The sequence below is a fragment of the Typopeltis vanoorti genome, chromosome 8, assembly GCF_054136105.1.
Source record: "Typopeltis vanoorti isolate ZY-2024b chromosome 8, IOZ_Tvanoo_1.0, whole genome shotgun sequence".
In the NCBI taxonomy this organism is placed as follows: Eukaryota; Metazoa; Arthropoda; class Arachnida; order Uropygi; family Thelyphonidae; genus Typopeltis; species Typopeltis vanoorti.
The window spans coordinates 42,710,556-42,726,044 of NC_143556.1; the positions used below are offsets into that span (position 1 = coordinate 42,710,556).

The 15,489-nt window shown below is 34.8% G+C and overlaps 1 protein-coding gene across 3 annotated transcripts in view; it reads right to left on the reverse strand.

The window, feature by feature from the left end:
• Positions 1–5,782: 5,782 nt before the first annotated feature.
• Positions 5,783–15,489, reverse strand: part of LOC150103955 (spectrin alpha chain-like) — an 850,682-nt gene continuing 840,975 nt past the window's right edge. For all 3 annotated transcript variants that reach the window (XM_090397194.1, XM_090397195.1, XM_090397193.1), the window contains one exon: positions 5,783–7,859. In XM_090397194.1, coding sequence (XP_090253320.1) covers positions 7,734–7,859 — 126 coding nt within the window. In that variant the 3' untranslated portion in view covers positions 5,783–7,733. The remainder of the gene's footprint in view (positions 7,860–15,489) is intronic.

Here is a 15,489-nt window from a genome sequence, read left to right on the forward strand (position 1 = left end):
CAAACTATATTGGTAGCATAATAATAAAAGATACAAAGCTCTGTGAAGAATCTCTGTTGTGTGTGTGTTTTATTGATGCATTAGATTCCTGACCTTTATTTGGAGACTATATGGGAACTTCAGAGGAGATGTACATTGGAAAACTCATGAACTACTTAATATAATAATTATATTATAATCTTCTTACCACTTTTAATCACATATCACAATTGCAATTCTTATCCCTACACCTGAGAATAAACTTCCTACATTTACCTTGAAGACCATAACAAAAGATGCAACCCTCATTATGGCATGTTGCACTAGCAGACCATTTTAACATTCCCTTTGCATGTTCAGATGGAAGAAAACAATTCTACATAAAAGATGCTACAAATTTGCAAACCTGTTTTGGAGATGGCAGCAATGAAGTGCCTCTGTAATTTTAGCAAGAGATTATGCATAGCCATGGTAACAGACCATATATTACTGCATTATTCAGAGTTATCCAAAATTTAGAGTAATGTAATTCTAAGAGTATCACATTTTTTATGTTGTTTCTGACAAGTATCTTGCATATGTAGTTTGAATATTTGGAAACATTAAAACTGAGAAAAAGCAAAAAATTAAAATAGTGCATTTTTATCTATGGTATGCATGTCTTTTAAAGAAAAACAGTTTTATCGAAACTGCATTTTAGGCCAGAGACATTTCCGTGTTCTAACTCTTTTCCTTGTCACGTTGACTAATACTGTATATATAAAAACAGTTTGATTTTTTATTAATGCAACATGTGCATCAGTAAAACTTGGCACTTCAGGCTTACAGTTATCTTCTTTCCCTTCCTCACTATTCCCCCTTCCCCAATCATGATCATCACATAACTTATTACTGGTGTCAATTCCACATTTGGCAATCTCACTGTATCCTGACATGTAATCACCAGATTCACTGTCATCTTTCATGGCATCAAATCTAATCTTTGTGAAGATTAGATTTGATGCCTCATCTTCTTCATCTGGAGAACATCAGAGTCTGCATAATAAATGCACCATAGTTCATATCCCATAGCAGTACTGGCAGTCTCTTGAGCCACAGCTCTGTTGTATCCATATCCACAACAGCACTTTTATAAGCTAACTTCTTGAAAATCAGGCCATGTGGTTCTATAAATCAAGTGATTCATCCATCTGCTTCTACTGTAAGTTCCACATAAAAGCACTGTTCATCTTTTGATATTAATTTATATCAAAAGCAATAACTTTAATTTTGAACAAAAAAAAAGTTTTTTTTGTTCAAAAGATTGTTCTAAGAAATTATAACAATGTTATAATTTCTTAGAACAATCACTCTGGGAAAACTTTGGGTCAAAACTAAGATTTCCAAATAAGCTCTATCCATAAGCCTCCCCATCCTGGATGATACTTTCAGGAACAGTAGGGGAGTGATGGATAGAGGTGTCATTGCATATTCTTTAAATGTGGATCCCACCCATAAAATGTTTGTAAATTATTTTACATTAGTACAGTTGGTGGGATAACAGTTATTTAATCTGGAAACTTGTGCAGGAGACCAGACATGGAAATTTTCTAGCAATTTCAGACTTTCAGTAAGTAGAGAGGTAGTGGTCTGTGCACACTGCACAATGAAATTCCTTTGCAGAAATCCTTGAAATCCACAAAATTCCATATATGCAGTGAGATTCAAACTTGCAGCCTATTGGTTGAAAAGTAGCATCCACTTAGCCAACCAAGCCAGAATATGCTAAATCTTGCCACATTTATGCCTAAGTTTAATCATTGCACATATAAGCTATTTGTCTGGGTGTTTCTACAGAGCATTGAAAGATAACGTATATTTAATGCAGCAAAACTATAAGTTTGTATTTGCAAAATATGACAGATGTCAACGAAAGTGTCTTCTGATTAATGACAAATAAAACTACACTTGTTCAATGTTGTCATTAGTCTCTAAGTGAAATTTTTACTTAGAGACTAATAACATACATGACACCTGTGTACTTCTCTTGTACACAGGTGTCATGTATGTATTATATTTCAGAGTCATCAATTCCAAGCAAAATATACTGTACAATTATTAATATGTCATTACTGTATTAATGTTTCTGTAATGCCTTTCAGTATATAACTTTCGATTTGTATCCAGTTTTCTTGGTTATACTTTAATTGTCACATACCCACTTTCACTGTGGAACCATTTGCTTAAATACGGTATGTTTTGGTGCTATCTGAGAAATTCAATTTCAAGTATTCCATTTAAAATTAACAGAAATGCTTTAAAAATAACTTTTGTTCTTTGTAGTATAATCAAAGTCTCCCTTTTAATCATATTCCTGCAGCTGGTGGAAAAACTACTGCAATTTTCCTGGGAAAAATATATAGCATTTTTGATAAATAAAGATTTATTAATAGTCAATGAAATATTTGCAGATATAGAAAGAAAGCTACAAAACTAATTTATGTAATGTATAACTAAACCCTCTTTCAACTCGTCTAGTATCATATGATTCTGTTTCCTAATAACGAGATGACTACTGGTTAGAGTCCATCATGGAATACATTGACTGATAGCATAGGCTGATTGTATACCTAGGATCCGAATAGTAAAACAAGTAGGGGTCAAATTGGATGAATAACACCATTAAGCTTGAGCTGCAAAAAAAGAAACAACTGTGGAGGGAATTTAAAGAAAGGCGTGACCTGCAGGCACACGAACGGTATAAAGTGCAGGCCAGAAGGGTAATGAGTGTGGTAAAAAAAAAGCAAAAGCGGATTATGAAAGGAAACTAGCTATGCAAGCAAAAGAGAATCCCAAACAGTTCTTTCAATATGCTGCAAGCAAGAAAAAACTGTACACTGCAAAATGATTTTAAGGAATGACGATGGTAAGGAAGTCACTGAATCAGTCGATATAGTGGAGTTACTGAGCGCGCACTTTGCAAAAGTATATCATCCAGGTGGTGACATTGAAGAAATGAAGGAACCATTAGTTTATACGGGAATTGTGATGAATGAAATGGAGGTGAATAGTCTATTACAGAACCTTAATGTGAATACATCTGTGGGATTGGATGGTATACCGGCACGGGTCTTGCATGAAGCGGCTAAGGAATTATCAGTGCCCTTGACTATGTTGTTTAATCTGAGTCTCTGGTCTGGTTTAGTCCTGAAGGTGTGGAAAAAGGGGAAAATAGTTTCACTGCATAAAGGACGATCCAAGACTACGGTTGCAAATTACCGACTGATCAGCATATCAGGAGTCGTTGTCAAGGTTTTGGAGAAAGTAGCCAAGGGAAAAATACAGGAATGGATTGATGATAATGAGATACTGTACAGGGGACAGCATGGCTTTGTGAAGGGTAGATCATGCCTCAGTAACTTGCTCAAGTTTTATAACAAGGTGATGGCTGAACTGGATAAGGGTAATGGTTTTATAGTGATACTGCTGGACCTGGCAAAGGCATTTGACAGGATACCACATGGAATTCTAATCCGTAAACTACAACATATGGGAATGGATATAGGGTTGGTGAGATGGGTAGGTTGGTGGTTGATGGAGAGATATCAAAGAGTAGTTTATTCAGGAGTAGAGTCCAAAAGACGGCCTGTGACTAGTGGTGTGCTGCAGGATTCTGTTCTTGGACCACTGCTGTTTAATCTGTTCATTAACGATATAGGGAAGGATCTAGGTGGAACAGTTCATTTGTTTGCTGATGATGCAAAGTTGGGTAGGGCGATAGTGAATGTAGAAGATGTCAAAATCTTGCAGGATGACTTGGATAGATTGGAGTTCTGGGCTAAGGAGAATGGATGTCAATTTAATGTGACAAAATGTAAGGTTATGCATTTTGGGGTGAAAAGATTAGCAGCAGTATACCACGTTGGTGGAACTGTACTCCATGAGATTGATGAGGCCAGGGACTTGGGAGTGTTGGTGGATAGGGAGATGAAGTTTAGGGGGCACATTGCAAAAGTGGCTAAATCAGCTCATCAACTCACTTGTTTGTTGAAAAATACTTTGACGAGCAGAGACAAGCAAGTTATTGTACCTCTGTACCGAGCCTTGATAAGACCTCATCTCGACTACTGTGCCCATATTTGGTCACCGAAGTTTCTTCTTGAAACCTCTGATCCAGAGGCGAGTGACTAAGATGATAGCAGGTCTATGGAATGAACCTTATGAGAACAGGGTGAAGATTTGTGGATTGCAGAAATTAGTTGATAGGTGGAAAAGGGGAGATATGATTGTGACATTCAAATTGCTAAAGGGTTTCTATAGGATTAATTCACAGGATATTTTTGAAATCAGGGCTGGTGGTGGGAGAACTAGGGGACATCTATGAAAGCTTGGCAAGAGTGTGGTTAGCAAGGGTGTTAGAGCTGGGTTCTTTACTTTTAGAGTGGTAAATGAGTGGAATAAGCTACCAGAGTCTGTTGTGAGTGCTATGACGGTGAGCGAGTTCAAGGCAAGGTATGATAGATACTGTGAGAATGTCGTATAGTTGTGTGGACATGATGTTTAAGGCCTCCCTCGAAGAGTCTAAGGACTCCCTGGAGTCGCCCGAAATAATAATAATAATAATAGTGAATGTGCAGAGGAATGGATTTAAAGAGTGGTATGATAGACTTTGTATTGTCCAAGATCGGCCTCTCACAGTGAGTCTTGTGACTCCATGGAGGTCCTGATGAATATTTAATATAGTTCTTGTATTTATGAATTGCACCTTGAAAATTTATTGCTGCTTTCCTATCTGTAAATCAAACACAGTGTGAGATACAACTGCATTAGGTTTATAGATAGGGGAGACAGCAATAAATTTTTAAGGTATAATTCATAAATCTAATAACTATATTAAATATTTATTTAATAGTTATGTCTTTATTAAGAAACAGAATCACGTGACTGGACTACAGAAAGCGATTGTTTTTCCTTTAGTCATACATTACATAAATCAGTTTTGTAGATCACTTTCAACATTTCCAGTCATTTCACTAGACCTTTCAAATTAAAAATTTCAAGCTGTTCTAAAAGTGATTAATGAAATGATCCATAACAGTACTTGTTATAACTAATCTCTCTCTTTAGTGTGGCATGCATATCTCATTAGAAATCTATCGTTCACATGTTACTATAACTAAGATGCAATATTTAATTCTTCACAAAGTTAATACAGTATTATTTTAACAAATTGACTAAATATTCTAGATAAATTATAGATGCCAAGAAATTATATTCTTGGCTTAATCCTTTATCCAATAAACAAATAGAGGCTAATGACTTCACATCAACTGCCTTAGTATCCCATAATTCAAAGTACACATCCTTTAGGGATGAGTATAATACTATGAAATTATGGGAAGGGCCACTACCCAGACCAGTTTCAACCTTTGCTGAGATATGTTAAATTGCAGGGATACCTCTCTAAAAACTTGGAAGGATCTACAAGATTACTCTAAATCTCTTGAGTAACCCTAAAAGATCACTATTAAACTCGTGACTCTGCGAACTGAAACACTTCAGGACAGGAAACTCAGTGGTGGCTCCACTCAGTGACAAGCAAAAATCAGCCACCAAACAGAGTTTCTCTTGCTCCAGGAAAAGCAAACAAACCCAAAGGGATGCCAAAGTTGAAGCAATGGAGAAGTCATATATTTCCATATACAGGTAGTGAAAAGGTGTATCACCTTATTATTAAATTACTCTGGATTAGAGATAGATGTTGAAAGTTTTTTTTAATGTTTTTTTTCATTTGGTTAAATTATAAATTAAAGATGCCAAGAAATTATATTCTTCATTTAATCCTTTATTCAGGTGTAAACAAATAAAGTTTGCACATGAAATAACTATTCTAGATATTCTAGATGTTCTTCAAATATTTCTTCGAAAATTATAATCTTTAGAAATCCAAATAGAATATGTTCTTTCTTTTCATCTTTAAATCATTTGCCATACAAGGAATATTCAAGGTTTATAAATTTTTCCTAATTGGAAATATCGTTAAAAAGTGAATAAAAAATAAAGTAATATTCATTGGAAACAAACAACTTTGCTACTTGACATTATTTTTCGTTTGTTTCTTTATCCTTGAAAAAAGTTTAATGATAAACTTCTGATAAATGACATAAACTAAATAAGCCTTGTTAGACATTTAAAGCTTTCATAATTCAAAGTACAAATGTATCAGATCCTCAATCAATTTTGGTAAAATTTAGTATGGAGAAGTCTTAATGAAATTCAGTGCAAAAACAAAGTTTGTTATAAATTGATGGATCCTCAATTTTGTAAAGAATGCCACAAGAAATTGCAAATTCATTGATTACACCTTTTTAATCTTGTTTTAAATCCTTTGTGATGAAAAAGTATCCAAAACTAAAACAGAGTAGTATATTGAAATGTAACAAACTACTCACACTTTAATTCCACTATTAAATGTAAAAAGCAATAACATTATTATGAAAGTGACAATTCAATATAATTCAAGTGAGATATCAAAGTGAATGTCTTATTTCTAATGGATAAGAGGGAGGGGTGATATGATAGAGACATAGCTAAGGGGTTCTTATCAGATTAACGGTGAAGAGGTTTTTCGTAAAATAGTGGAAGATGGGAGAACAAAAGGTCATCTGGAACCTGTATGAGGAGGTTGAACAAAGGAGTGTGAAGCAGATTTTTTGCATTGAGGAGTGGTGAATAATTGGAATGCATTGCCTGAGAATGTGGTGTTTGAAGAAAATGTCAATGTATTTAAAGCATAGTATGATGAGCTATGTGTGTATGACAGAAGGACCTCTCATGATGAATCTTTGACTCCATGGAGGTCTGAATTTAGACAATCAGACACTGTCTGATAGCCAGTTGCTTGCTTTTTTTAAAAACCCGAGCATAAAAAACAAATGTTTCGTAATTTTTTCCCTTTCGTTTTATACCCCCTTCTCTTCATTTATCTGTTTGACTACTTTACTTCCTGAAATTCATAGCAACTCTCTGCACAAAAATAAACAGCAAATCACCTATGCCATTTTCTCATACTATCTGTCTAGATGGTATGAGAAAAATTCTCTGGACTCTTAATACTATCTAGATAAAATTTGATTTCAAAAATAAAGTTTTACATGCATAAAATGGAATATGCACTAGTAGTATGACAAAAATGGAATTTATTTCTATGTAATACAACATTTTGTTTGTTTCATTATGATTATGAAAACAACCGGTCCCCCCCATTCTCCCCAGCATTCAAAAGGTAACAGTGACAGCATGATCATTAAGGCATATAAATGTTATAAATTTTTTTTTATCATAAAACATTTTGATAATATAGAAAATACACTTGTACAAGAATCTGTTCACATTTAAGATACAAATAAATAGTTCTCAGTTTAGGATTACAACCATCCTAAATAAATATGACATTTTTAGAAAAAAATTATTTGTACTCTCAGGTTTTATCAAAAATCTAAAATTAAAAATTGTTATAAATAAAATGAAAAATACCTAGTCATTTATTATATAAAACTTCTAAAATATATGTGATTTCACAACAGTGCAAACAGTCCCAAAAAAAAAAAAAAAAAACAGTTATCTCCGGTTTGGCATACCAAATTGGTGATTATGATAAACAAATATAAACTTTTGAATATATATATATAAAATTTCGCCTAGATCAACATGCTCTTATAGATACTATATAAAACATTAATCAGATAAATTAAAGTATAAAAATCATTGGGCATTCAGTGTTGGAAGAGAGTTTGTGTAAAATCTATATAGTCATAGGCACCAGGGATGGCACGTCCTGTTTTATCTATATAAGGCTTCATACGGGATATACAATAGTCAGCCATTTCCTTGGTGAGATTCTGAAAAATAACATTATGCACATTTAATGTATTGAATAATAATTTAAACAGTTTCAGTTATTGTGTGGACAAAATCTCTCAAAATGCAATTCTTTATCATGATTTTTGGTATATCATAAGTTTGTCAAAACTTATCTGATTCATCCTTATATGTGATAAATTTTTTTCTTTCTAATAATGTGCTATATTTAAAAAAAAACTGTGCTGCTGCCATGCTTAGAAAATATGTAAACCAATGTTTCCTATTTGCATATATAACACCAGCTTTTCCATGGTGCTAATAATAGATAATTTTTTCTTACTGGAGAGAACTGCCATATTCATAATTTTTTCTCTCTTTATATACATTAACTTCACTACCCCCCCCCCAAAAAAAAAAGAAAGAAAGAAAAGAAACCTAGTTTAAAAAGATCATGTTTCAGTAAACAAGAAAACAATAGTACTGAGTCTGAAAATAAATTTCTTCCTTCTTCTTCCAGTCTTATGCCATTGGTGTCCAAAACCTAAGGACAAACACTATTTCTGAAGATTACAACCATCAATTCAGATGAATCAGCTTGTGACAATTTGTATAACTGAAGATTTTGAGTAGAAAGTGGGTACACATTCAAATTTTCAAATTGCATGCAAAGGGGTCATGTGGTAGCACTCAACAAGATAAAAGGCAAAATGATGATTTTATGTTTAAGCGAATTGTGTTTGAAGGAATAAAGTTACAAATTTGGATGTCTTATAATGTCTCAAAGACATCATATAGATTACTTCATGCAGAGAAGAATTACTGGAAACCTCGAAGAAGACTGCAGAATTAATGGTATTGTCAGAGAGTTTGGAATCTCACATAGCATTATATCCAGGCTCTGGGCAGCGTTTCATACCAATGGAATGTGTTCCGGCCATTTGCTAAGAGATTGCGCTCACTATACCATGGAGCACAAAGGTTTTTGGTTATAACAGCAAAACATAATTAACACACCACAGCAGATCAGCTTGCAAGTCGGATCCTTTCAAGCACAGGTATGCAGATATCTCGACAAACTGTGGCAAGACGTCTGCAACAAGTAGTCCTATATATCTGAAGATCTGTAGTCTGCATCTCTTTATCCACAGCTCATTATACAGCACATTTTCAGCAATGGTGTATTCGTAAAAATTGGACAAGACACCAATGGGCTAAGTACTACAGATGAAAGTCATTTTAGTCTTTATTGAGATTTTAGACGACACTTGATCTGGTGTGAAAGTGGTACTACTTACTATTGTGAGAATGTTCTTGAAAGGGACAGATACAGTGGTGGTGGGATCATGGTCTGGGGAGGCATGCTTAATGGACACACCAAGCTACAAGTGCTGGAAAAAGGGAGTATGACTAGTGAACAATATTGCAACAGTTTCTTTAACGTCATATTCGATTGTTTTGTGGTACTGTAGGCAAAGAATTCATTTATATATGGATTACAGTGTCACACCACATCATACACGAGCAGTGGAGATACTTCTGGAGACCAAGTATATTAATTGAATTGAGTGTCCAGCATGCTCTACAGATGTCAACCGCACAGAATACATTTGGGGTGCAACAGGAAGATGCATTGCTGCTTGAAATTCTCCTCCAAAAAACAAGGTGTGTTAGAGTTTGCCTCAAGAACTTCTGAATCACTTGGTGCTAAGCATGGTACCTTGTAAGAGCTGTATTGCAGTTTGGGGTGGACATATTCCACACTGAAATGTCTCTCTTAGGTTATAACAGCAAAACATAATTTCTATAAGCACTGTGCATTAATTCCTTAACTGTGTCCTTAGGAAATTTGTAACTTTTTATATCACAATTTAATTTGTATGAAATTTGTGTAATGTAATATAATTTATTAGTATGCTGGCAATAAATTTATGTGCACATTTGGCTGTATTCATAAAAAGTTTTCATATATACAGGTAGAAATATAATTCATCCTTAGCTTTTGGACACCAGTGTATTTTTGGCAGTCTGCTGTTGTCCAATCAATTTAGATGTTCTATCCATTTTTGTTTATATTTACTTATATAGTGGCTAATTAGCTTTACAAGGGGAAAATAATTCTCTTCCATAAGAAAGGTTCTAAGAATGCAGTAGCAAATTATACACCAATCAGTATCTCAGGTGTGGTGGTGAAAGTTCTAGAAAAATTGGTCAAAAAGAGAATTCAAGAATGGGTAGATAAAATATAATGTATTGAGGGTAAACATGGCTCTGTGAAGGGTTGGTCATGCCTTAGTAAATTACTGACTTTGTATAATAGAGTAACAGCTGAGTTGGATAAAGGAAATGGCTACACAATGATTTTGCAAAGACATTTGAAAGAATACTGCATGGAACTCTGCTATGCAAATTAGAATAAATGAGGATGGACATGATAATGGTTAAGTGGATAAGAGGGTGGCTGCTGGACAGATATCAAAAAGTGGTATATGGAGGGGGGGGCAGTATCGAGGCGAAAACAGATGCCTAGTGGTGCATAAATGTACATTTGTATATAAATGATATAGGAACTATATCATTTATGTGTAATTTATGTGAAAGGAAATATTCAGTCTGGATGATGCAAAATTAGGCAGACTAATAGTTAATCAAGGCAATGTGGAGAGCTTGCAGGATTATTTAAATAGGCTATCAGTATGGGTGAAAGATAATGGATATCAGTTTAATGTTGAGAAATGTAAAGTTATGCATTTTGGGAAAAATAGATTACAAGCTGTGTATCCAGGAAATAGATGAAGCTAAAGATTTAGGGGTTTAGAAAGAGAGTTTATAGGACATACTGCTAAGGTAGCCAATAAGATTACTTGGCTAGTGAAGAACACATTAACATGAGATAAGGAAGTTATTCCTCTTTATATGGCCTTGATAACAAGTGGAAAGATGAATCAGCAGAAGTTCAGTCCAATGGCCTTGGTGAAGCCTAGAATGCTTAACTACCATTTGAGCAGGAGGCAAATTTTCTGCACCTGACCTGATTGTGTGCTGCACTGCAGGCTGAGTGTGAAGCTAAGTTATGGTTTCAAGATATTTTGAGATATCAATATTAATGCCAGACCTCCATGCCATCAAAAGACTCATTGCAGGAGGTACACACTTCACACAAACACATCAAAACTATGCTTTAAACAAACTCACTGTGTCAGCATTCACTACATTCAAGCAATGAAATCAATCAATCCATGCAAAGAATCACCTCACTGTTTTGTTCACACTGTCCTTATACAGTTTTATACTGCTAATGTATTGTATTACTTAAATAAAAGAGCCAATAGGCTTCACTTCGGCAATGTAACATTATTTAAATTAAGGGGATATTAAATCCCACATTATTTCAAAGCCGAATAAGAAACTCAAAGATCGGAATCAAAGAGTTTCATGCCGAATATAGTAAACTATAAAAGTTTTTTTATAGTTTAAAAGAAACTTTTATAGTTTACTATATTCGGCATGAAACCCTTTGATTCCGATCTTTGAGTTTCTTATTCGGCTTTGAAATAATGTGGGATTTAATATCCCCTTAATTTAAATAATGTTACATCATCGAAGTGAAGCCTATTGGCTCTTTTATTTAAATAATTCATAGGTGCACCTTTTTGACAACTTGTATAGCAAAGTACATAAGTTATTTTTGCTATAATGTCAGTATTACCTGGTCTACCTACTCACTGATGACACCTCAATAAAGGTTGAAACTGGTCTGGGTAGTGACCTTCCACCATAATGTATAACATCACATATCCCCAAGGAGATGTGTTTTACATTATGGGTAATACTAAGAATAGTGATCAGAACTTTACCCACCTTTGCAATGAGTTGCCCTAGTGTTGAACTACGTGCTTTAGCTTACGCTACAATCCACCGAAACTTTTATGGTTTACTATATTCGGCATGAAACTCTTTGATTCCGATCTTTGAGTTTCTTATTCGACTTTGAAATAATGTGGGATTTGATATCCGCTTAATTTAAATAATGTATTGTATATTTTTAAGTGTTCCTTTCTGTACAAGGTTAGGATTGAGAGTTCTATTTATCAGGCCTATAACCTGTAAAAACATTGAAGTTTTTACAGGCTTGATGTCTTTTTCTCCTTCATATGACATTTCACATCCAAGATAATTGAAAATATTTATTATTATTATTATTATATGGGTATCTTCATGGAGTAAGAAGACTCATCGTGGGATATCCATTATTTTCACACAATACCTTTCCTTAAACTCATTCACTGATTAAGCACTCACAACCACCTATGGCAACCCATTCCATCCATTCAGAACCCCTCAAAGCAAAAAAAAATATAGTCCTAACACCTTTCCTAACCATCCTTTTATACAACTTCCACTAGTGACCTCTTGTTCTCTTCTTGCAGTGGACTAAAAAAAAGTCTTCAGTCTCAGTTCTATAAACCCCCTTTAATAACTTAAATGCTCCTATCATGTCTCCCGTTTTTTGCTTATCAGCTAGTTTTTGAAGTCCACAGACCATCAATCTATTCTCATAGGGTCACAAGCTTTGTCACTTGTCTCTAGATCTTGGATCTTCACCACCACGTCTTCATCCAGGAGTCTAGATCTGTGTGCAGTAGTAGTACATATGTGGCCTTATAAAAGCCTTATATAGAGGTACAATAATCTCTCTTTCCCTGCTTGTTAGTATGTTCTTCAATGATCATGTAATCTGATGTGCTGTTTTGGTTAACTCTGCAATATGCCTTCTAAACTTCAACTTCCTGTCCACGATCACCCCAAATACCTGGCCTCATCAGTTTCCTGCAGTTCAGTTCTATCAATATAGTCCACAACTTGTGATCTCTTCTGAAAGTGCATCACCTTACACTTGGCCACATTAAACTGGCAGCCATTTACCTTTGCCCATAGTGCTAGTCTATTTAAATCTTCCTGCAGGATCTCTGCATCACCTTCAATTACCATTGCTCTTCCTAGTTTAGCATCATCAGCAAGCAGCCAAATATTTCTTGTCAAATCATTTCCTATATTTCTGTATCATTGATATACAAATCAAACAACAAAGTACTAGGTACTGAGGCCTGTGGTACACCACTGGTCACTTGTCTTATCCTGGACTCAACTCTATAAATCACTTTTTGATATTTGTCCATCAGCCACCATCAAATCTAAATCACCAGATTCATATCCATCCCAATTTGCTCCAATTTATTTATGCAATAAAGTTCTATGTGGAATCTTGACAAATGCTTTTTGCAAAGTCTAACAATATCACTGAGTAGCCATTCCCTTTATCCAACTCTGTTATCACTTTATTATAAAAACTAAGGCAAGACCTACTATTCACAAAACCATGTTGTTCTTATAGAGGATCATATTCCTATCCACCCAGTTCTGAATTCTGTCTTTCGCTAATTTCTCCAATACCTTAACCACCACTCCTCCTGAGATGACTATAATTTGCTACTTCTGTCTTGGAGCCTCCTTTATGCAATGGAATATTTTGTCCTCTTTCCACTCCACTGACACCTTCCTAGTATTGAAGCGTAAATAAACAGCTTGGTGTGAGGAGCAGATAATTCCCTTGCACATTCTCATAATACACATGCTGATATGCCATCTAATCCCATGGCTATATTTGTATTGAGGTTCTGCAATATTATAAGCACCTTCATTTCTTCAACCTCTATTCAACCTATCAGTCATCTCAAATCTGACATTGCAATGTAACTACCTAGATGGTATGTTCCTCCTTTTACTTGTCACACAGCAAAAGAACTCTTTAGGATTTCCTTTGACCTCACCAGCTAGCTTTATCTGTTCTATTCTAATATTATTTAGTTATTAATATCTAAAGTTATTATTAATAACTGTTTTACTTCCAAATGAATTTTGCCCACAAAATGCCATTGTTTTAGTTTTATCTATAGATATTTTCATTCCAAACTGTTTTACTATAGCATTTAAATTATATACTGCTCTTTGTAAATTGTCTTCCTTATATGATGGGTGGCGGCAGGTTGTGTATGGGGGAGTAATATCCCAGAAAAGGAAAGTCACTAGTGACATGCCCCAGGGGGTCTGTTTTTGGGACCATTGTTGTTTAATTTGTATGTAAATGACATTGGAGGAAGGGCTTGGATGGTAGTGTACAATTGTTTGCAGATGATGCAAAGTTGGGGAGAGTTATGGAAAGTAGAGTGGGTATCGTATCCTTGCAAGAGGAGCTAAATAGACTGCCTGAATGGGCAAGTGTGTGTGGTGATGTCAGTTTAATGTTGCAAAATGTTAGGGAAGCAAAGATGGGATGCAGATTACAGGATTGGTGGGAATATTTTAGAGGAGATGGAGAAGATGATGGATTTGGAAGTTATGGTGGATAGGAACTTGAAATGTCATGGATATTTTGCAAAAATTGTGAGGACAACAGCGGATTATGGGAGTGATGTGTAGAGGTAAGAATATTTGGATTCCATGGTAAATGACTTTGATCAGGCATCATATGGATTATGGTGCATGGATTTGGTTACCAGGTTTTCAAGGGATGATTGACTGGGATGATGTTTCTGATCTCTGGAATGTGGAGACAGATTGAGATAATGCAAATTGCAGGGCGTGGTGGATGGAGGGAGGAGGGGGAGATGTGATTGAGATGTATAGGTTGGTAAGGGGTAATTACTGGATTGGCATGGATGATATTTTTCATAGAATATCTGAATATGGGAGACCATCTCTGGGGAGCTGTATAAGGTGGGGGGGGGGTGCAGAGTGGATTTTTTGCATGGAGAGTGGTGGGTGATTGGAGTGCACTGCCTGAGAGTTTGGTGAGTGTGGGGGACATGAATGCATTTGGGTCAAGGTGTGATGAGCTGTGCATATGAAAGTTGGCCTCTTATGAGGAGTCTGGACTCCATGGAGATCTGTGGATAATAATAATAATAATATGAGATTATTACCTGTTTATCTGCAAATAACAACATTTATTTTATTATTCCAGGAAATTTCTATACTTGAACTATTTAAAGTGTTCCACTGTACTAGCATTTCATTAATATAAACATTAATGAAATATTGCAGACAGAAGACATCCTGTCTTACACCTTGGTTTATAGATTGTTTTTCACATATTTATTTATTTATTTTTATTTCATTATCTTTGTAATAGATCAATGTATGTTTGTTTGTTTTTTAATCTGTAATGATCTATAAACAACAATTTAGGCTCTCAATTAAATTCTTTTCTCTTCTCTATTATGAGTTGCAAAAAAAACTGCATCCACTGTAGAGCATCCTTTTCTAAATCCATTTTGATATTCTAATAATATTTTTTCACTATATACTTTCAATTTTTCATTAATATTTTGTAGATGTGTATTTAATACATTAATACCTCTGTAATTAGGAGGCTTCTTTTTATCTGGTTTTTAAAATTAGGTATTACTATGAGGGTGGGCTGAAAAGTTCTCGGCCTAACAATGAAAAAACGAATTTATAATTTCAAAATTATTTTTATTTTTTAACATAATCTCCATTAAGACTAATACATTTATTCCAGTGATGCTCCAGCGGCATTATCCTGTCCCTGTAGTGGGTGTCAATAAGATCTGCAAAATACCCCTCTACAACTGCAATCACCTCTTGATT